The sequence below is a fragment of the Paralichthys olivaceus genome, chromosome 1 (genome assembly GCF_024713975.1).
Source record: "Paralichthys olivaceus isolate ysfri-2021 chromosome 1, ASM2471397v2, whole genome shotgun sequence".
NCBI lineage: Eukaryota > Metazoa > Chordata > Actinopteri > Pleuronectiformes > Paralichthyidae > Paralichthys > Paralichthys olivaceus.
In genome coordinates, this window is record NC_091093.1 from 9,437,392 (window position 1) to 9,460,299 (window position 22,908).

General features: G+C 42.2%; 1 protein-coding gene across 12 annotated transcripts in view; it reads right to left on the bottom strand.

The window, feature by feature from the left end:
• Positions 1-22,908, bottom strand: part of chd9 (chromodomain helicase DNA binding protein 9) — a 77,209-nt gene that overhangs the window by 4,128 nt on the left and 50,173 nt on the right. For 6 of the 12 annotated variants that reach the window (XM_020079962.2, XM_069514128.1, XM_020079963.2 and 3 more), the window contains 26 exons: positions 20,704-20,880; positions 20,384-20,527; positions 18,971-19,226; positions 17,488-17,698; positions 16,436-16,631; positions 16,054-16,239; positions 14,972-15,157; positions 14,654-14,764; positions 14,297-14,496; positions 13,706-13,905; positions 13,410-13,569; positions 9,371-9,460; positions 8,389-8,492; positions 7,894-8,011; positions 7,688-7,745; positions 7,497-7,545; positions 7,065-7,317; positions 6,726-6,931; positions 5,185-6,051; positions 4,450-4,619; positions 3,549-3,779; positions 2,453-2,630; positions 1,459-1,607; positions 1,063-1,293; positions 710-859; positions 145-249 (listed from right to left, as the gene is read on the bottom strand). In XM_020079962.2, the coding sequence (XP_019935521.2) occupies positions 145-249; positions 710-859; positions 1,063-1,293; positions 1,459-1,607; positions 2,453-2,630; positions 3,549-3,779; positions 4,450-4,619; positions 5,185-6,051; positions 6,726-6,931; positions 7,065-7,317; positions 7,497-7,545; positions 7,688-7,745; positions 7,894-8,011; positions 8,389-8,492; positions 9,371-9,460; positions 13,410-13,569; positions 13,706-13,905; positions 14,297-14,496; positions 14,654-14,764; positions 14,972-15,157; positions 16,054-16,239; positions 16,436-16,631; positions 17,488-17,698; positions 18,971-19,226; positions 20,384-20,527; positions 20,704-20,880 (4,986 nt within the window). The remainder of the gene's footprint in view (positions 1-144; positions 250-709; positions 860-1,062; positions 1,294-1,458; positions 1,608-2,452; positions 2,631-3,548; positions 3,780-4,449; positions 4,620-5,184; positions 6,052-6,725; positions 6,932-7,064; positions 7,318-7,496; positions 7,546-7,687; positions 7,746-7,893; positions 8,012-8,388; positions 8,493-9,370; positions 9,461-13,409; positions 13,570-13,705; positions 13,906-14,296; positions 14,497-14,653; positions 14,765-14,971; positions 15,158-16,053; positions 16,240-16,435; positions 16,632-17,487; positions 17,699-18,970; positions 19,227-20,383; positions 20,528-20,703; positions 20,881-22,908) is intronic. The other 6 variants (XM_020079966.2, XM_069514650.1, XM_020079967.2 and 3 more) reach the window with 5 other exon arrangements.

Below are 22,908 nucleotides of genomic sequence, written 5' to 3' on the forward strand. Positions count from 1 at the left end.
ACACCTCTCTAAAACAGAATTAAGACTCCCATCAAGTACGATTTACTGCTGTTGCTATAGTGTTGACTGACACGGTTCAAAATGGCCTTCCTTGCTGATACAGCCTCAGTGTTTATCTGGTGGACGTGCTGCTGTTTGACTCACCGACTGTTTAACCACATCTGCCCATTCAGGTGGAACTCCGTACTCCGGGTTCTCCTGAAGGAACCTGCACAGATCCTTCAGAGGAGGAGCAAAGGCTCCACCAACCTACAGGGAGGATGAATTGAGCTGCATGAAGTAAACTGCAGAATACACAGATTCATGAAGTACACAATATCAGATGCATAGATTACTCTAATCTCCTCAGTCTGTTAACCAAACTGAATAATCAAATGTAGTCAAATGTGACTTCCCTTATGTTCTTGTTTGTAAACTGTCATTTTATGAATGATTAGGTTGTTTGTGGTAATGACTGCAGATGTTATTGCCCAGTATCTGACTGTTATTATAGAAGGAACTGTCCATCATTTGCACATTTGTAAGAGAGCATGTCATTATAAAGTCATAAATCAGCTTTTGAAAGGATGATGCTGAAGTTTTAATTATTTTTTGCATTCAGGGGGAAAGGAAAATGGGTTTTCCCTGTCTCCCCTCAACATTAAGCATTTCAATTTGCTTTTTTAAAGATAATATTGGAAAACACACTTAAACCCACACACAAACTCACCTTGCGTGCATTTCTCCTGTTGATGATTTGGACGCGTTCCTCTCCTGTCAGGCTGTTGACGTCGATCTTGTTGGGATTCCTACAGCGGTGCCTCTTCTGCTTTGGCCGACCGTCCTGGAAGTGGAACTGCATTTGCATCTTATTTACACCCTGGATATAGAATAGTTTTAAAATGTAAATGTCCAACAGTAGGTTGTTTTCTAATAGTTTCTAGTTTAACAGTCATCCTCTCACATTTTGCAATACCACCATCTATACATATTCCCTTAAAGATGAAAACATTTTGTTAACTTTCCTGTGGCACTGCAGGAATTAAACCTCTATTTGTAGAGAGGACAGAAAAATATACTCACAGGAATGAACGCTCCTGTATCTGCTACAAAGCCTGGGTGCTCTTTCAACCACTGTTCAAGATCTTTCCTCCTGGGGGCGTCGTCCCCAGCAAGGCGGGTGCCATCTTTGAGGTTGATGACTGGGACCCTGCTCTCTGTGTCTGCAGGGACCTGACTGGAGCTCTGGCTGTAGCTTGGTGCACTGGTCACCCCCGTGGTCACCTGGCCGATACCACCCCAACCTGGCGGTACCTGGAGATAGATGCACAAAGTGTTTTACATTTAGAATACTTTTAGTTTAACTACAGATCAAACATTACAGACAGAGCAAGCTGAATATTTGTGCTGCTTTCTTGTGACAATATGACAGCATTACACCACTATGCTCCCGTTTCTGGAGCCAAAATGAAACTCTACCTGATCAGGAACAGCAGGGACTTTGCTCCTGTTCATGAAGAGCAGGTCCATTCCCTCTACGTTCTTCCTCCTTCCCCTTCGCTTCTTGACCACGGGTTGGCCGTCCAGGACTCCGTTCAGCCTCATCTGACTAGTAAGAGCTGGAGGAACTGCAGGAGAAACAGCCCATTAGCTGTGAACTACTGGGTAAACAACTTTACTTTAAATGAAATAAAAATTGGAGAAGCATCTGGTACATTTCAGCCATAGTCCCTCTCAGACTTTTTTCACCTCTAGTCATTGTTCAAAAGGTTCAAAAGCTCAATGATATGTCAGATTGGAGTCTCAGGGGTAATAAGTGTCGCAGCCAAAGTGACCCCTTCTTCAGACATAATAAAAAGAAAACAAAATGCCTCCATACTGCTTGTGTAGTGTCATCCAAGTGTCTGCAAGCCCTGATATTCAAATTTGACTCGAAATGGCGTCATTTACACCATGTTATTACTCTAAATGTCCTGTGATCCACCGCATTCATGTTTGAGTGCACACTGGAAACACACACTGCACACATGCTCTCACCCAGGGGCACATGCAAGGTGTGAGATAGCATTGCTACATCTGCTAGCATTGTCACTTCCATTTGCAGACTTTTAGGCTTGAAACTTGTAAATGACGCCATTTTGAGATAATACACGAGCAGTATGGAGGCTTGTTGTTTTTCTGTTGATTTATTATCTTTGAAAAATTGATCACTAGTTACTTCCATTGTATTGGATTTGGCTGCAACACTGTTTACCCCTGAGACTCCAAAAGTGTTTTGTGGACTCAAACACTTCACCCACGCCTCCATCAGCAGAGTGGTGAATTTAAATTTTTCGGTGAACTATCACTGTAAGTGCCAAAAATGACATGCTGCTGCCATCTAGTGGTGGTAAAGTAAAACAGGAGTGCCTTATCTCAAAGCAAGGCATATGCATGGGTCTTGGGGTAGTATCTGTATTTTGAATGGACACACCAGTCTGGAAGCTGCACTGAGGCTTGGTGATATCAGCCAGTCCTGTGTCTGAGGCGCTCTGCAGCTCTTGAAGGCGGGCCAGGTACTGCTGCTGGGCCTGGGGGCCATCCTCGGACTCCAGGGGCCTTTTCAGAGGTAGACCCTGTTTCTGGAAGGTCAACTTCAGACCTCCCTCCTGCTGTGGACAGACGAAGAAAAAAAAAGAGCGTGAGACCAGTGTAGGAAAAAAGTTGAAGTAAACAAACAGATTTAGGTAAAACGTTACCATTTATTATTTTATTCTTTGTCCTACTGTTTATTACACAATGAAGCTCGCTCTGCCAGTTTGTTTATCCAGTAATTTACAGATCATAAATGTACATAAATTTAGACAATAAATTATCATCTCAATTTGTAATAAATACTTAGATTAACAGCAATTATTGTTCAGGTATTTTCTTGTTAGTAGTATTGGGACAAATGAGCACGCAGTGGGTAGTGGCTAGCAGGGCGATGGTTGAAGTCTGTTTGTAATTTGTACTGGGAAGCCATGCCAGAGAGAAAGCTGCTGTCAGCATATACAGTCCAGATTGTAGAGGAAACAAGCAGCAGCTGTTTGAGCATCTATGGTGGTAAAAAAACATACAATTTGAGGAAATATCATTATTGAAAAAGCAACATAGAGGCAGAGGAATACATTGAAGCGAGCCCACCGAGTTAATTGCCACGATGTCGAGAAGCGTATTAGAAGACACCCACAGCCAAGGTCTACGTTTCAGTCACATCATAAGCAAGACCCCTTCAGTCTAGAGAGGCTTCAAACTGCACCTTATTATATTCTCACGACTGAGTGATTTGTCCTGATGTAATCATAGCCTCAGAGCCCAATTCATATTGAGTGTGTGGGAAAAGAGATGGAGGCTGCTATTAAATTAATCTGTCCTCCTGCCAGGCAGTCGAAACCACTAATCATACCCAAAGGAAAGACGGAAGAAGACAACCAGAGCAACATGCTGAACGCGGCAGCTAAAACCAGCCATGGCAGCAGAAGTGGTAGGGTCCTATGATTAGGGCGAAGCGGAGGGAGGAGGGAAGGGAAAGGGAGAAATCAACATACATCGTTGAGTTTTACTGAGAACTCCTTGTTTTCTGCAACATGCTTGGTCACCTTTGACCCCTGTGGCGAGGCAGAGGGGTCCTCGCACAGGCTGTTGGCGTTGTCCAGCAGCTTGGTGGTGTAGAAGGAGGCCACAGCACCTCCAGGCTCATATACCCTGCGGGTTCCAGGCCACTTGCCCTTTAGCACTGCCTGGCAGATGCTGTCCAGGCGGTTGATAATCACACGATCCTAAAATTTCAAAAAATGACAGCACAGTTGACCCAAAAATTCAAACACTGATGTCCCCATGGCCCACAACCATGCTATACTAATAATAATACTAACAATGATAACATCATTTATATAGCACATTTCATATTCCAAGGTGCTTTACAAGGTAACATTGAAACATTGAAGGCAAGATAAACAAGATAAAATGAAACATGATAAAATGATTAAAATAAACGGTAGGATCAGAACTCAGAAACAGCACACCTATAAAATGTGTCTTAAGGAGATTTTTAAAGAGGATGAGGAGTTTGCAAGATGGATCTTCTCAGGTAGATCGTTACAAAAATTAGAAGCCTTGAAGAGAGTCACCTTGGGTCCTCAGCAGGAATGTGGAATGGTGAGTAGGGTCTTTACTAAGGACCTCAGGTTACGATCGGGCACATAAAGTGTCAAAATATCCGATATGTACTAAAGTGCAAGTCAATCTTCAGCTTATTTTCTTAATTTAAATCATGAAAATTAATACACAACTACATGTTGTATTAGATGACCAGGTGAATACTGACTATGCATATCCACAGGTGCAGTGCTGTTGACCACACTCATTTTGTTCAGTAATTTGTAAAATGAGTTTAGATTCTCTGTAAGGCAGCCACTGTCTGTATATATCACATGTGTAGTTATTTACCTTTGGCCAGTAGGATGCAGCGAGCATGTATCCTCCTCCCTTGAAAGGATGTGAGCTGTTGTGGTTGATTCCATTCTCAGCCACATGAGTGTCTTGTGTTTCATCCTGTGTCGTGCTCAGTGATGCCACACTGTCCTCATCAAAGCCCTTTACACTTGCTGCTACAGGCACTGACAACGTGATAAGAGAGAGAGACAGACATTAATTCTAATACTGTATAATAATAAAATATAATCATTAATATTAAAAAATTACTTAATTGAAAAAATGACCAAATCCAATACAATTGAAGTAAATGGTGACCGATTCTTCAAATGCAAAAAACAACAGAAAAAAATCATAAAAAGCCTCCATATTGCTCCTGTGGTGTCATCCAAGTCTCCGTATGCCCCGATATTCAAATTCCACTCAGAACAAGGTCATTTTTACCATGTTAAAGCCTCAATGTCCTCTGATATCCTCCTCTGAGCCGCGTTTGAGCGTGGATCACAGCTGACATATTGGCTAGAAACATGGTGTAAATGACCTCATTTCGAGTCTAATTAGAATGCTGTGGCTATGAATCGGATGCCATTGACTTCAATTGTATTGGGTTTGGCTGCAACGCTGTTGCCCGTGAAACTCCAAAAGAGTTTTGTTGACTCAAACACTTCACCCACCCCTCCATCAGCATAGTGGTGAGTTAATCATGAGTACATTTTCATTTTTGGGTGAACGATCCCTTTAAGTACTCACCTTTCTTCTTTCCTTCCTCTCCCTCACTTTCGCTGTCATCAGAAGATGAGGAGGATGAGGAGGAGGACGATGAAGAGCCAGAGGAGCAAGATGAGGAAGAGGAGGAGCTAGACCCGGAATGTGACGAGGAAGAAGAGGAAGATGATGAAGAGGAGGAGCGGGAGGAAGAGCTTGAAGAGGAGCCATTTGAGTTAGACTCTGAGCCACGCCTGGTCTCCCGGCGGCCTCTCTTGCTGGCCTTCTTGGGTTTCCTCTCTGAGGAGTTGGGTGTGAGAGGTTTGGTCCGTGCTGCCACCATCTGCCTCTCATTGTCCATCGTCTCTAGAGCAGGCTTCTCTTCGAGACCTGTGGGAGTAGCTGGTGCTTGACGAGGGCTCCAGCTCTCGCCTGGTTTCTCCAAGCTCTCCTCCCCCTCTGAGGTGGGTTCCAATTTGGGCACAAGCCCATAGGACTCTGTGTCTCTCTGGGCCAGAGGCAGCGGAGAGCCTGTCAACACCGCACTGGTGGCCTGGTGCTGAGTGTGGAGGAGTGGTGTGGATGTGCGTGATTGCTGCTGTGCAGCTTTAGTTTGGCTGTAGTTGCGTTGGGCAGCCATGAAGCTGAGCTCAGGGTCTCTCAGAATGTGGTAGTCTGTGCGACTCACGCCATGCTTGGCCGCACCAATTAGCAGATCACGGTCATGGGTACCAGCTTCCCACCAGATGGGTAAGTCAGAGCTCATCTGGCAAAGCGAGAGGCGCTCAAAGAGTGATGTATGTCGAAGGACTTGTTCCCTCACCTGGCGAAGCAGCTCCACTCTGTACAGGGTGCGAGACGCTCGCTCCTCTGTGATGGGCTGGATGGTGAGAGACGGGTCAACCGCAGAGTCTAAAACAGACGAAGATGCAGGAGTCAGTGTCGGTGTTTGAGAAGAAATGAAGACAGCTTTACATGTACAACCCAGAGACCTATTTATGACAGGAGTTCAAACATCACACTGTTTGTCTTTCCACTAATGATTAACCTTATCCACCCCTCTACCTCAGCAGGGCTGAGCCAGCTTGTTTACCAGGGAGCTACTGACCTCTCTAAACTATCTACAACCAGGATTAATGCAGTACATGGCTTCCTGAAGCAATGTTAAAGACCAAGTCTTGAGTAAAGAGCGTTTCAGGCAACGCATAATACAAAATGCTCTTACTATAAATCGGTATAGGAACCTATGCCTGCTATAAAAAGAGCGCTTGGGCAAAATAATTAAGTTATCTGTGTATGAATGTGTCCTTTTCTCTAATTTATTGATGTGATGAGAATATTGTTTGAGGTTCTGGATAGGTAAGAAGTATCAGCAGTCTTCATGAAACCATCCCTAATTATAAATTGGCTAACATCAACATGTATTTGTTCATGAAAGAAGCAGTTGGACAAGCATTTCTTGTAATCATCAAAATGGCAAAAGTATAATGGTCTTCTGAGAGTCCAGATTATTCATTTGATGTATATAAATAAAAACAATGGTTTCACTGAATGTCTGTGTGTGTGTATGCAAAAGGAACTCTGACCTCCCTCCTTGGGTGGCAGGCGGCACACCCGTCTGCACATGGCGGTGAAAGCACACAGGTATTTCTGCAGGCTCTCGTCAGTCTTCTTGTGCAGCCGAGCCATGGCCCTGAACTTGGTCCAGTCGAAGCAGCCGAGGGTTGGGTCGAAAACTACACCGAAAGTGGAGACCACCCGGTAGAAGTCCGCTTCTTCTCGCCTGGTCCACCTGGGAAATATGGAACATTTACATTGTAATAATGATTTACATAGACAGTCAAACATAGTACAAAATGTCTTTTCAAATATCTCAAGTTACATTTTGTTTCTCAGCCTATTGTTGATCTGATCTGAACTCTGACCTTTGCTGGCGTTCAATCTTAGCAGCCATCTTGGGGTTGAGGGTGTCGCTGAGTGTGGGGGGCAGCGGGCAGAGCGGAGCAGACAGTATCATGGTCTGCTGGGATTGAGACTGAGTCTGGTGGATGTGGAGGATCTGCCGACTTTTGGTGAAGCGCTGGGAGGCTGTGATCAGACGCCTCAGTCTGGCTGTCAACACTGAGGACGATGGCCAGTAGGTGGTTTCACCGTCTCTCACTGGAACCGCTTCTGGATCTGGATCAGGGTAATATACATTACACATTCAAATACAGATAAACTAACAGAATAGAGTATTTACAGGCTTCTGTATCGTTCAGTAAATTCTTCAAGTTGAATTTCTGCTGGTTAATCATCTTTAAAAACACATACTTAAAATGTTAAATTTCTCTATGTTTCCTGTGTCCAACACTCACCTCCAGGATTGTCTGTGATAACCAAATCTCCAGGAGAAGAGGCGTCATCCTGCACGAGAAGTCCAGAACATCATATTTAAGTAGAAGAAATGTGATGGCTAATCACAAACTATCAGAAATAAAGGGATTAGCTTCCTCAACTCAATAGTTCTTTCTGGTTGAACATGCTCCTTCACTTCTTGTGGTCTTACCTCCATATCGTCCTTCAGTAGAGCAGGAGCAGGCTTGTATTCTGGATCATCCACATCTCTAAACAAGCACAGGTAAAGTTTTTTATAATTTCTGCAGTGAACAATCTTCACTGAAACAATTTAGATAATATAGCTTTGAGCTAAGCATGTTTACAAAAAGAGACAAATACAGTTTTTCTGGCAGAGGACTTGTGTTATGTACCCACCCATCCATAAAATCATTGCCTCTCTGTTCGGCAGCGATGGCCTTCTCATCCGGTCGTCCCACGCGGTCTAAGAAGCACAGTGTAGGGTCTGCACGAATAGTGTTGTACTTCTCATAACCTGAGAGCACACAGGAGGAAAAGCAAACAGTCACATTAGAAAAAGATAACACACGGAAACTCTTAGATAAAGATAGACACCAGACAACATACAAAAGCTGGTTGATTTCCCACACAATCATTCGTTATATGGAAAACACTAAACACACTAGTAAGTGGCAACAAAAAATATAGGTTATAATAATAGTTATTTTTTAAATAAGTAGTCATTAACCTTAAATACTGTGACTGTCACACAGAGGCTTCTAATTATTAGTGTCATATACAGACTTTTCCATATCTGTAAAACTCTTTGAAAGTACAACAGAAAAAAGTAGAGTTTTATTCAAATCACCAATTTGGATAAAACAATTCACAGCAGGGGCTGAGGTTTCTCACCGTGCTTATATATACCCAGGAGTAGACACTTGTCGGAGATGGTATCCCACCACAAGGCTGGCAGTTCTGAATGGTCGGGCTCCGGCACCCAAATCTTTATCTCACTGAGGAGGAGAGTTGGACAGATTATGTGGGAGAACTTGAAATTGATTTTACTAATTTACTGATATCCAACAATCTGACATTACTTTGACAGAGTTCCTGTCTCTCTGCCATTGAACTGTGGCAGGAAGCCACTGATCTCAGGACCAACAGCTCCAGAGTATATTCTGTTTTGATTTAGAATAAATATTGTAAAAAAAAAGTCTTTACATGTAATATCATGTCTTTATAAAAATACATTTTCTTAAAAAAAAGAAAAAAAGATCTGTTCCTATTTGCGGCACTAAGGAGCTGTTTCTGGAAACACTTTGGACGACCTTTATTTTTATTGTGAAACAACAAAATACCAACTGTAAAACATTTTATAAAAACTTATTTAGAGAGTGTTTTCCTTGTCCTCAGTAGTTTTTATAAATCTGTTGTACTACAGAACAAATACAAATAAATGATATCTTCGACCAGCAGGTGGAGCCCTAGGACCTTCTTATTCATTTAGCTGATCAGCTGTTTCTTCTTTCAACAGGTTGATACCATATGCTAATGACCAGAAAAACATAGTATGACAGTTACTTCACCTCGATATGGAAACTCTACTGTTTGTGTTCATAAAATTATCAAAGCTGCTAAATTCATCTGACCTCCCATGACTATTATGAATCTGCTTTTACTGTATCTGAGTTTTTCTATAACCATACTTTGCAGAGTGTTAGGTATCATGTACAGTGCTCTGGTAATTTTGCTATATGTGGTCAATGTATTAATTAATTAATAAAGAGTCCTGAGACTTGAAAGTTGTGTAAAAGTGGTAAAAAACAAACAAGCCCTGGAGAGGAGGAGCATGTAAAGGAAGGTAAGTGAATAAGGTCAAAGTAGAGCTCACCTGGAGTCCACGCCGTCCAGCACTTTCTGGGCCTGGCTTCCTATCACCTCTTGTTTCAGGTAGTAGAGCATTCTGACCCTGAGCAGCACCCTGCACACAGAAAACCCAGCGGTCACAACAAAGCCAACAACAAACGCTGAGTGAGCAGACACACACAGACACACACACACACACACAACCTGTTGAACACAATCCAAATGAGTGAAATGTGTGACAATCCAGCTGCAACCCTAAAATCGCACTGTTTAAGTCTTCACAGTCATTTCTGGTACACTCCAGCAATGACTCACACTCTTTTGAATGTATATATAAATAGAGCAGCACACTGATCTTTTTTTCTACTAAGAGCAGAGAACAGATTGAAATCATTAGTTGTGCAGCCCACACAGCAGGACGAACACTACCTAACTCGGGCTGATAGACAAGTATACAATCAATTATCTTGGTGACTTATTGTATGAGTCAGGAGCAGCTCCACAGCCAGGCTGCACGAACACACCAACACACACGAACACACACACACTCCACCCGTCATAAGGCTGTGCTCTGGCAGCAGATGAAGGCTGGGAAGTCGAGGCTGACAAGGTAGAGGGAGGGTGACTCACCAGGGAGACATTAGCTCTGTGATGCATGATCACACATCACAGCCAGTAGGTTTTGAGCACAGACGCAGCAAAGTGGTGGCAACCTTCGTGCGATGGTGTTCCAGGCTATAACGTCTGACATGCCTCGAGATTTTGCTTAATGTAGAAAGCGTTTTGTGTAATCATTTTGTATGAACACGAAAAGATTTTGAAATTCCGTGGTGTAATGTCTGCCGTTGGGAAAAAGCCGTAACACAGAGCTTTAAGGATTTCTGGCATGAAAACAGTGAATTTTGTGCAGAGTGTTGTTATTGCTATGGGGCTTTTAATTGTCCTACACTTACAGTAGACTTTATAGAATGGCTGCATCTCAGAGGATGTGTGACATTGTCAGATGAGCAGGGGGATTTAGGAAACATCCAGACAGGAACATAATAAAAAGCTCAGACTTTTTAACCAAATCAATACAAATGACATAAAAAATACCTATTTTGTCAAGAACATTGTCATTCTTATTATTATTACTACTGTGCCTTTACTAAACCTGCCTGTTTGGAATGGACTGTTCACTTGTCCCGTAAACTCCAGCTCCAGACCCACTCCAGAATTATTCCTCTTCATTAGTGAGTCCTCCTCAAACACTTTTTATTGTTTGTGTGCTGGACATTTGTGTGCTGAGCTTTTTATAGTCTATGGTGCAATTAGTGAAAATTAGTGAAATTCGTAAACTTTGTGTGTGGTTTGTGTATAAGTTTGAATAATTTACTGCACTGGTGTTATTTTTTCATACATGACATGTGGGCTATTTCAGAGGTCAAAATAAAAACTCAATTCAGCTTGATATAATGAATTGCAGCAACAAAGTGAATGTTATGCTTTATCTTTGAAGACAAATGTTGCCAAACAGGAAGTGATTCTATGACTGTTGCTGCTATAAGGGAGATCAGCACCCGCAACGCCCATGAATGTCAGTGTTAGTCCAATATGGTAAAAAAATAAAAAAATAAAAAGGATCTGGCTGGGATTTTGACCCGTGGTTTGACCTAGTTGCAAATTGCTGCTGTAGTTTATCACTGCCCCGCCCCCGCTTACTGCAAGGCACTGGTCACCTGTTTATTCAGATTTTGTTAACATTGAACGTATCGTTTGTCCAAATTGCACCAAATTTGGAATAATAAAGTAGATTAATCATGGAGCACATTTGTCCGTTACACACTGCCTGTAAACTGATGCCTTAAACTTTTATGTTACATAAAACATTTTATGTTCTAGAATAAGAACCAGGAGGCTGAATAATCACCTGTGATACCGTCTACCTCTTTGTATTTGCTCTACTTTAAGAGAAATCATTTCTACGGCTACCATAATCATCCATCATTCCATGTGGACCTGTGGACTCTCATGCCAAGGCTTCTCTACAGTGCAGCTCCTCTGTCAAGAGCACTGAAAAAAACTGTGTACTGCTACACTTAAATATAGAGAAGCCCCATCTTTCTTCTGCTGAAACTCAGCTGAATATTGTTATAAATGAGCTCCACATCCTTCCCTGATTCACTGACAGGACCAGGAAAAAACACTGCGAGGCTCTGAGGTCTGTCTGTCGGAGTGATGGATGTCTGTGGTGACCGGTCTGGACTAGCAGCGCTGGTAAATCAAAGTCTTGAACTTCCTCCCTCTCCCCCCTCCACCCCTTCATCCTCCTGCGGGCCCGGACCCGCCCAGGAGCAGCTGCCGCTTCCTCCCGCCTGTCAGCATGGCCCTTCATCATCACTCTCTCCGTGCCTTTTGTTTGTCAGTGTCTGTGGGAGTGTGATGTGGTTCACTTAAAGAGAGAGAGAGGAGGCTGTGGAGAATCCCAGCACAGTCTTACGCTGTCTTTCAGCAGCAAACACGGCAAGTATGCAAGACATGTGCAGCATGCAGAAAATCCATCGTGGCCTGTTCACAGAAGACAACCAATGTAACAGGGAGATACTGAGCCAAAGATCTAATTCGGATTTAAAATGCATAAACATTTTGATGTGCTTTCTCAAAGCTGTATCTTGTCTGATCTCAGTGTAATAGATGCTGATATTTGTATATAAAGAGCACAGGCAAAGTGCTTGTAAAATTACAGACATAATGACTCCTGAAAATCAGAGTTTCCAACCTTTTGCTTTTTCTCTCACACATCTGGACACTATCAGGATATTTCTGCACTACTTCCTATAGTTTCCACTCCTCTGTGAGACCCTCATTCCTCTATTGAAAGCACGATAAGGAAGATATTGAACACCCCACCGCACACCGCCCACCCCACCAGTCACATTCCAGGTCCTCGAAGTGAAAACGCAGAGGTCAGCAAACAGCACTGACTGCGTGTCCCTGTTTGCCCAGCGTGTCACATATTGGACAATCCCTGGATTCAGCACTACTGCACCAGAACACAATGGGGAACTTTCTATAGAAGCTGCAGCCCTCTGCATCCAAAAGCCTTATGGACACAACCCCCACCCTTAAAAAAAAAAAAAGAAAGAAGCCATCTATTTTGCTGTACTTCTCAGCAGCCCATGTTTTGATAGCAGCTATCTTTTTTCTCCTCTGTCCGTAAATAAGAGAGATCTATGACGGCCATTAGCTGGGCTGAAGTCTCATTAAGATTTGTATCAGTCAGCTGGTCAAGATGTGATGCACGTCCGGTAATGAATCAGTAAACTGTCGCCTCCAATAGACATTTCAGTGCCTTCTAATTACTGTGGCTTGGAGGTGCCACAGTTTTAAATTTGAGCCATGTGCAAATTGTATTTTCATACACTTAGGCTTCATTCTATTAAATACAAACTGATACAATATGTGCCATGAGAGGACAATGACCATGTTATATACCACTATAACAGCCTGATTGTTCAAACACAGGCACAAGAACACACACACTCTGAACTGCCAGAGATAAAACAACTCAACAGCAGACCACCACCACCATGTGCACTGTAAGCAAGTTAAAGAATAAAAAACATTCCAACTGCCACTTTAATCGGAGGACACTACTTTGGATGGTCCAGAGTTTCATAAAGAGTTGTTTTCTTTAATTTGGTGATGTAGAAATGTCTATTAAAAGTGCTAAACGTGGTGTAAATGATGAAAAGTGTCACATTGTGTGTGCAGCATGATGTAGAATAGAACTCAGTAGAGCACATACAGTCCCTTTAGATTCAATCAAGCTGCACCAAATTTGACATACACATTTTTTCCATAAATGAATCCAAGAGAAAACACAGACGATGTTGGAAACACCCTATATCACCATGTCAAAGAAAGTGAGAAAGAAATTCCACTACCACCAAAGTTTCATAGGTTCTTTCCTGACCCATACTGCATCCACCCACCAGCTTCTTGGTTATCTTTCCAGTTGTTGAACAGGGCTGGAAACATAACCCCTTGGCAGAGGTAACAAAGAGGCATTTGGAAACACCTACTTGTTGCAGTGGTGTTTGAGGTGTTTCTTGTAGCCATCGTCCTGCAGCATGTGCTCCGGGTTGTGTTTCCTGAGCCACTCTGCTTTGTGGATGTCAAAAGCACTTGACTGTGTCTTCATCTTCTTACCCTTTCTGCCCCGGGGGACTGGGGCAGATAAACCTAGTGGAAGAAGAGGAGGTAGAAAGTCAAAGGTGCACTATAGAAAATGTAGTAACATCCTTAAACCTCCTTGGTTCAGTCTATCTATGAATTACTATAAAGACAGTAAACAGTTGGTTTAAGTCCCAAGACTCACCCAGGTGATTCTGCAGCTCCTTTGTGCGTCCATCCTCAGTCGGAGCAATCAGGTCCCACATGAAGCTTTTGATTTTGTCATCTCCACGGTAATGGACCAGGCAGTATGCCAGTAGCGCTCTGCAGATCGACTCTACATCCCGGTCTGTTAACTGCTTCTTGAAACGCCCATGGTTGAGAATGTCCTTCCATCGACCCCACCTTGAAAATAAATGCAACATTTAGATGAAGTAACACCTGTTTGGGTACACGAGGAACCTTCATTGTGAAATTCAAGTCAATTCTGTGCTCCATCTAGAGCTTGAATAAAGAAAAAAACAATGACTCAAACTTAAAGGTCTCTGCAATGTGAACTATTTCATTGTTTTCTTTATTTATTATTACTATTATAACAGCTCTTTTACAGTGTTTTATAGTGTTAGTTGTTAATTTTTTAGTGGATGTCGGTGCATGTCTATATCTTGTTTTTTGGTATTTCTTTATTTGCATGAAAACGAATTATCTTTGGTTAATTTGGATTTTATGGAACATTTCTTTCCTGTATAATTTAACATCCAATTCTGATCAATCACCACAACTAAAATCTTCTTACCCATATACAAGCAGGTTCTTCTCTACTCTGAAACACTCTGTGCGCCCGTAGCTGTTGAGTCGGTCATGGTTTCGCCGGAGCTTCGGTTTGGTGTCGTCAGTGTCGCTTTCGCCCTCTGAAAGCTCCGCCAGCTCATCCTTGGTGGCGCTGAATGGCCTCGTCTGTTTTCTGACACGAGGAGTATCGATCACCAAACTATTCTGTAGAGAGGGAAATAGGAGGGCAGACAGGACTTCAGCAAAGGGGTTTTGGATAAAGTATTTCTTTGCAAGATGCAACACATTTTTTTGTGCAACGTTCTAATTATCCTGGATTGTATCATTTGTGGACTGTATCATTTGTGGTGACGGTCCTTACTCTGCCATTGACCATATCCATATCGATGTCAGCCTTTTTGGCCCACTTGTCCCAGAAGTTGGGGTCATCCAGAGAAATGTCTGTGCGGTTTCCAGATGCCACAAAACTGGCCTGAAAGCAGACATCATAATCAGATCAAACCATCATCAGATTTTCAGATTCTCTTTTATTTGTTTCAAGTCTAAAACCTTAAACAGCTTGAGATTTGTAAATTGATAAATGTATATAAAGTTGTCCCAAATTACACAGCTAACATTAAATAAAGCTCAAATTTACAGCACTTGTGTTAGCGTAGTAGTATTTAACCATTTCATTCACCTTAGCAAAGGTAGAGCCTCGTCCTTCAGACTCTATGGTGATGGTCTTTGTTCGGCGTTGGAGGATCTGGTCGATGTCCTCCTCGCAGAATTTGGCCCCTTCATCCTCCTCATCCATGATGGCCCCGTAAGCACCACGGCGCAGGAGATCCTCGATCTCCTTCTTAGACAGCTGCTGCTGCACTGCCTGGGAGGCAAAGAAGCAAGGTTAAGATCAAGAAACTACATCCAATAAATGCAAATAAATGATACACGAGAAAAATATTGATAGAAACAGAACAGCGTGGAACATAATGCTACACACTCCTGTGAGACAAAGCCTGTTAAATTTACAGTAGCCTCATATCGAAACTAAGCAGCTGTTTAGTATGCAAAGATGTTCAGTCAGACCAGATGTGGAAACCTGCTAATAGCTCAACCTCCTTTTAGTTCAGATAATTCTCAGGAGGGATCAACCACAGCTTAGCATCCCCCTACACACTTCACACACTGTTGACACACTCCCTCAAAAACAGAGATGAGACTAATAGGATTGGGTGCACTTCAAGTGAATATTTCCAAAATTGAGCTCCAAGTTTTGGGTTTTTTATCAGCTCTGTGTCTTTGCTTGGCTTCCTGTTTTTATCTGCCATCTGGTATAATGTTGCTCTGATGTCATCATGAGAAACAGTCGACTTTTATTTTGTTGAAGAAACAATTGGACGAAAAATAACCTCAATGTTTTGTCTTTAATTTTCATAAATTACATTGAATTCAAATTCATTGAATTTTAGTGTAAGAGATTTACTTATTTCATTTTTTACAGTAACTGTGAGATGACTGTTAAATCCAATCCAGGAGTCCAGGTACACCAAGTGAAAGACATGAATAATTAAAATGAGAATATAGTTTTGTCTCAATAAAAAATGTGTAAATGATTATCCCAGTGCAGCACCAGGCTTTTGCTGTGTCCTGCTCATTCGTGGAATAGTTTGATAACGGCATATTTGAGCACCTGAACACTTTCGCTGATGACCAAATTAGCTGAGCTTCATTTAAATCCTCTATTCCAAATCATTTGTGTAACCTTAAAAAAGAACTTACCCCTCCCCCAGCACCTCCTCCTCCCAGACTGTTATCCCGACCACTCATGCTCTGCAGCACTGCTTTGTCCAGGCCAAGCTTGAGACTGGCACGATCGAACATTTCTCGCTCGTACGAGTTCCTGGTGATCAGACGATACACCTTCACCGCCTTGTTCTGACCAATCCGGTGGCAGCGAGCCTGTGCCTGTGGTGGATGGAAAGTTAAATGTACATGCTCTTGAATCACATAAATAACAGGAATAAGTAATTCTGTAAAATGTTCCTTTCTATAGGGACAAGTCTTGTTGCCATGTGATAAAATAACTATTTGTGGACATACATTCCCAAATTGCTTCTACTGCTAAGTGAGTGTTGTTTGTGTGTGTGTGTGTCTCTCATACCTGCAGGTCGTTCTGTGGGTTCCAGTCAGAGTCAAAGATGATACAGGTGTCTGCTGCCGTGAGGTTGATTCCCAGGCCACCGGCCCGTGTGCACAGTAAGAAAACGAAGCGGTCCGAGTCGGGCTTACTGAAGCGGTCGATGGCAGCCTGCCGCAGATTCCCACGCACACGTCCATCTATCCGCTCATACAAGTACCTGCAAGACAAACATGACCCATGATCCTACCATTACAGCCATGGAACTTATGGACTTTTAAGACACCTCAAACTATTTTCGCTCCCATCAACATCTGGGAAACGACATCCTGAAGAATAACCCTGTTCCTACAAGGTGCAGTTGTGCTGTTTTATCGTTGTGTCCACTTTCACCCCCTCCCACAATGTGACCCTTCCTGCCATCCCCAGGGTAATCGACTTCCACTCAGGAGGAACCTTCCAGAAACACTCTCCTGTCTAATGTGGTGAAGCCCTGAGGGCTTCTGTAACCTGCTGCTGAACCCTGACTGAGGTCTGGGCTGTGCAGCGTCTCACATGTTTACAATAGTTTACGGTTTGCTCCTGCTGCTGGTGTGAAGCCAGGAGAAAAATAAGAGAAAGAGAGGCAGAAATAGAGAGAGAGGCAGAAACAGAGGCATGAGAGTAACAAAAGGACCTACAGAGACAGAGATCCAAAAAAAAGAACTCAGGAGACTTGAGACTAAAAATAAAGACAAAGATGATAACCACAAACCAACTTAGTAAAACCTTCTCTGTGAATGTCTGAATGTTCCTGATCACTCCCATTAAAGTTTTTATTGGGTGTTTTGGGTCTTTATCCAAGACGCTGCTGACACAGGCAGAGGAAGACACACAGACTGAAGCAGGGTGAGAGCTCATAACTTGATTCTCAAGGCTCAGAGCCAGCGATGGCTCACAGAAGCTTTATGGCCATGATGTGACCCAAATCACTCTCCATCATCCTCATCAACTGCTTCTGTGTGCCCACATTTCCAGATTTGTGCTGTAATTCTTAAGATTGGTCAGCAAATGACAAATTCTTCATCATCCATTACCTTCTCTGAATGAGGTAGTCTTCCAAGATGTCCAGGCAGCGCACCATCTGGGAGAAGATTAGTACTTTGTGCCCTCCTGCCTTCATCTTTGGCAGCAGTTTGTCAATGAGGACCAGCTTCCCTGCAGACTGCACCATGGCCTGCAGGTGAAAGTCGATGGCAGTGGGGCTGTAAACTTCCCTGAAGTCCTCCAGGATCTTCTCTTCTGCCCCTGACAAAACAATCATGGATACACCAGGAATAATGTGTTTCAATGCTTTTTGAGTTTGTCTGTACAAGAACAAGATTTTATTTCATTTGCCATTTTAATTCATGAAGATCAGAGTTTTACAACTTTACAGTTCTACTCAAGCAGCAGAAACATTTTTCCACTGTGGAGGTGCACCAAAAAGAACTGAGACTAATAAGTATCATGTCTCTGAGGATTCATCAACACAAATGTAGTAGTAATAGTTTTAAAATGCATCACTTTTGTTACATCTACACTTGGCAGCTGCACTACTTTGCAGTATTTTAGGCATGTTTTAGTTTCTCTGCAGGATTTCAAAGCAGGTTCCACTTCAGGTTCCACAATGGTGGCGTAAGTGTAAATATATCAACATCTTGCTTTGAAATAATGTCATTTAATGTGAAGGATATACTATATATTTTAATAGTATATCCTTTGTGAGGGCTGAGACCAACAAATCTTACATGCCAAGAGAGCGACCTGGCTGCCCCCACCCTAAAAACAAAGTACAATAACAAAATAGGATAGTAACCAACATATCCTTCAAGTATTAGTCACGCCCATATCACATGACCCTTTTCCTACGGTGAACGCAACAAGGATAACGAACTACAAGCGTTGCAAACACTTACTGTCAGTTCCAGTTCCACCTTGTTGCCAGACAATGAAGAATAATCCCTGCTCTTACTACTGCTTCTTGGAAGTAGTTTTTTATGTTACTAAGCAACCAACTTCAGAGTGTAAACTTCTGTTTACACAGGAACACACTTCAATGTACATTCATGGTCATGTCATACATGTTTTGAAGTTTGTTATTCAGGACGGAGATTATTTACAAAAAAATGCTCATCTAGACACAGTTTACTTTCAATTCCCCTTTTATAACACTGTTTTAAAGTATTAGTGAGATGTAGCCAGAGTTTTAACTTTATAGATGTGTGTGCAACATTCGTAGTTTGGCACATTATTCCGAACCTGCATTTGGTTCTGGTGACACTGCTGTTTAATTAAAAGGGGAACAAAACATCTAAGAATGTTATCAGTTGTCCGAGTCTGTTGCAACAATCTCTTGAGGTATCAAATTATAGTGTGCACCTGAATCTGATACACTGAGCCCACATCATCTCAACAAGACTAAACAGGAAACTGTGTAAATTGCAGACTGCTTCTCAGTCTACCAAGATCACAACTATACATATCAGCTATATTTAACTACATGAACCTGTATTTAACCTTTAAAAGGTACCATCATACCTTTGATGAGGTAGGGGTGGTTGCAGCACTTTCTCAGCTCCATCATAGTGTTGACCAGATTGGGTACGTTTGACTGGCCAGCTCCTTTAGCCAGGAAAGAGAAGTTTTTCTCTAGGATGGCGCGGTAGTATTTCTTCTGAATATTGGTGAGCTCAACCTCGATGATGGTTTCCTCTTTCGGAGCCAACTTCTTCTCCACGTCCTCCTTCAACCGGCGCAGCATCATGGGCTTCAGGATTCCCTGAAGCTTCTGCACCTGTGGACGAGGAAGAGAAATACAGTTATGACTTTGAGTAAATGCTGTGGGAAACCCTGCACAGGCGTGGAATTACATATGCTACGCTCTGACTGAAACTAAAACAGCAGTCTTTTAAGTCATTACATTTTGTTTAAGTGGGGAATAATTTATTGTATTTATTGACTGTATACACTTAATTTAGTTTCTCAGCATATCCAGTGCAATTCTGGCAGACCCAATAGACATCCCTTATTTAGTAGGTTTAAGCTTTTTTAATTTGGCTTCAGATTCACTTCACCTATATGCAGGACAAGACATTAAAGAAATTAATTATTAATTAAATGACTTATTGTGATTTGATTTTATTGAGACTGAAGTTCTTTGTGATTTTATGTTATTTAACGTATTTTATATTGTAGTCATCCATCTCTTAGGTTGAGATAGAGTTCTGTTGGATACTGCTTTCTGTACTGCAAATTGCCCAACGGGGACAATGAAGATTTTCTTAATCCTTGATCATGTTTCATCATATGTGGAAATATGTAAAAATGCACACAACATAAATAATGTGAGTGTGCAAATGTTAGCTAGCACCTGATAGTTAGTTGCCTGCAAAATATTTTAATTTTCATTCCACTTGAGTGTCCAGATTTGAATATTTAAAAAAAATAAAATAACTTCAAATCAAAGCTTTCAAGGTTTTTCCCTGACCATCTCTCAGGTGCTTCAGGCTAAATGTCAAAACATGTAGCAGGAATGTTAAAAGCTTTTTTTGTGTTCAGTTGTTCAGTACATTATCCAACCACGACAAGCATTATCCACCATATGTTATACAAGTGTGTGTGTGTGCGTGTGTTGTATCAAATGTCACTGTGGCCTAGTTAGATAAAGCCTCACTTCAAGGGCTCCATCTGTACCAATAAGATCTCTAAATCTGAACAACAACGTCTGCTGTTGTCTCTAAGCAACAATAATTTTACTATCCTGTCAAATAATTCACAAATGCTAAATATGTGTCCTTTTAACAATTTTAAACCTTTAGTTATTGAAAAGGTGTACCTCAAAGTGCAGTGTAGGTTCACTCTGAAATCTTATTCGTACAAATAACTCTACTGTAAATGTATCAATATTTACATAAGATACAAATTTTATATTTTCGATATCAGCAAGGTCACCTGCTCCTCCGTCTTGAGGTCTCCAAACTCCTGCATGAAGGTGTTCTCAGAGGGGAAGCGTGCAGGTTCCAAGAAGTGGAGCAGACTGAAGAGTTCCTCCACCGTGTTCTGGAGAGGAGTCCCTGTCAGCAGGACCTTGTGCTCCTGAAAGAGGACAAGAAGCATGAGGACGATGGTACAGTATTTACAATGAGTCTGATGTGACATGAACTGTAGAGAAGTGACTTCAAGTCAAAATAGGTGACTTATTTATTTATCTTCTAAACTGTTGAAGTGTGACATAATTGTTGTTCATCCCCCTAAGTTGATGGTTTATGTACCAGACTCATGAGCTTGAAGCCCTCCAACAGCTTGCAGTTCTTGTTCTTGAGGCGGTGGGCTTCGTCAATGATAACACAGCGCCACTCTATGGCGTTGAGCTCAGGACAGCCTCCCAGGATCATTTCAAATGTGGTGATCAAAGCCTGGAACTTGTAAGCGCCCCGTATCACACGGCCCTTTAGACAAAACAGGAAAGAGATATAGGCATTAGGAAATTGGTTTCTAAAAGATTCCTGTAACAGCTATTCACATTATTCAGTGATATGCTATGCTTACGAAACAAGGTGTTGAGGTGCACAAGAATTTGGTATGTAGCATACAACGAATTGTGTAGTTGTTACATGGGGAAATGCAGAGAAAAAAAGCTGTGAACACATGCAGTATTCATACAGTTCTCTTGCACACCCTTGGGCTACATCCAAACTCATGTTTTATTTTTAAAACGCATCAGTTCTGCTACATTTACCCCTGGAGTCCACACTTATCCAGAGGATCCAAACCCCTTTAAATGGAGATGCTGGGTTGTGGTGGTTTTAGTGTGGACGGGAAAAAGATTTGACTTTTGGAAACTATGTCCAGATCACATATGTTGGGTGTTATCAGTCATGAATCATACCAGTGGATATCAAATTACAAGCATTGCTAACCCTTGCTGTCTGTCAGTAACTGTTTCTTCTTCGTTTTCTGTCCAAGCACATAAAGGCCTACTCCTAATTTTCACCATTGTTTTTCCTTGTAATTTTCAGGAAATAAGCAACCACCCAGAGTAGACAAATCTGCTTCCTGTTTACACCGGCATGTGCATGCCCAGTGTATGTGATCATTCATGTAATATAGGTTTTAAGGCTCCTTAGTATGGATGAAGCCTATTACTGATACAATGCTAAAATGCTTCTCTGGTCAGAGATCTTTTTTTTTAAATATAAAACGCCATTTTAAGTTGAAAATGTAGAGTGTGGAAGTGGATTGGAGTTAATCATCTGACCTGCGGACATTGGAAACAATATGACAAACTAAATATATGTTGGCATTAAAACTGTATGACTTTACAGCCTAATGCTTTCAAATACACGGCCTACTTTATTTTTTAGATTGGACAGCCAATTTACAAACACCTCTGGCTTGAGAAGCAATCTGCTGCACAACCAGGACGTGTGCCGCCGCTAGTGATTTTGTATGCTGTTTGTTTATTTGTTCGTTTTTTTCTGCCTGGGGAGGCTTTTTCTCCACCACGCCTCTCCATTTGTATCTATTGCCTTGACAACATTCCTCGAGGGATACTCAGTTATCCAGTAACACCCTCCCACTGCCAGCCAGCCAGCAGACTGCTGTGGAGGAGCCTGCCTCTCTCGATATGCCTGAGCAGCATTGACAGAGAGCTCCCCTTGGGGGCTGCTGTGACATCACAGGCTGCCTGGGAGACAGCCTGATGGCAGGTCGGCTCTGTTCTGCTCCCACTCGTCTTAATTCTTCCTACGGTTCGTTTGAATGCTAAGGGCTTTTAAGTGCCTGTTGTGACACGTCACGTGGCCTGCCAAGCACTGAAAGTCTCCTCTCATGGCTCACTAGCTACCTACTGGTCTACTTATTGTTTGGCATATGTGCTGCTCTGCATCTTGCTACAGTATATTAATCCTACAAACTACACAAGAGAACGTTTGCCTAGAGAACAAATAGCCTGGGTCATCACACTGCTCTCACTATCCTTCAGCTGCTGATCGCTTACCTCTTCCTACAGGTGAGTTACTCTGTTAAACGGGTTACAACGTCTCAGTGGACTTTGTGCTGCACATCATAATTACGTTTCTGCATAGGTTTCAGGCATTCAGTTTTGAAACTTATCATTAGATTGCTACTACTTCGTTTTACTGACACAGTCCAGCTGCTTTCTAAAAAAGCACTATGATTATTTTAATCAAAGTGAATCACTACTTTTTACTCAGTAAACACAGGGATGCTGCTTTCTGCTTCGCTGTAAAAAAAGAGAGGCAACAATCAGGTATGTCAGGATGACCTAAAAGGCCGCCCTACACTTGTGATTCGATGTGCATTAGATAGGTGACGTGTGCTGTACGCTCTGCTGCGTGCTCCTTTCTCCTTCAAGCTTCTCTCAGACCAAACAACTACTACAGGAGATGAAACACTTAGAATACATACAGCAGTGCTTTCTAATGAAACATACAGCAATAATAGCTGCACTGTCA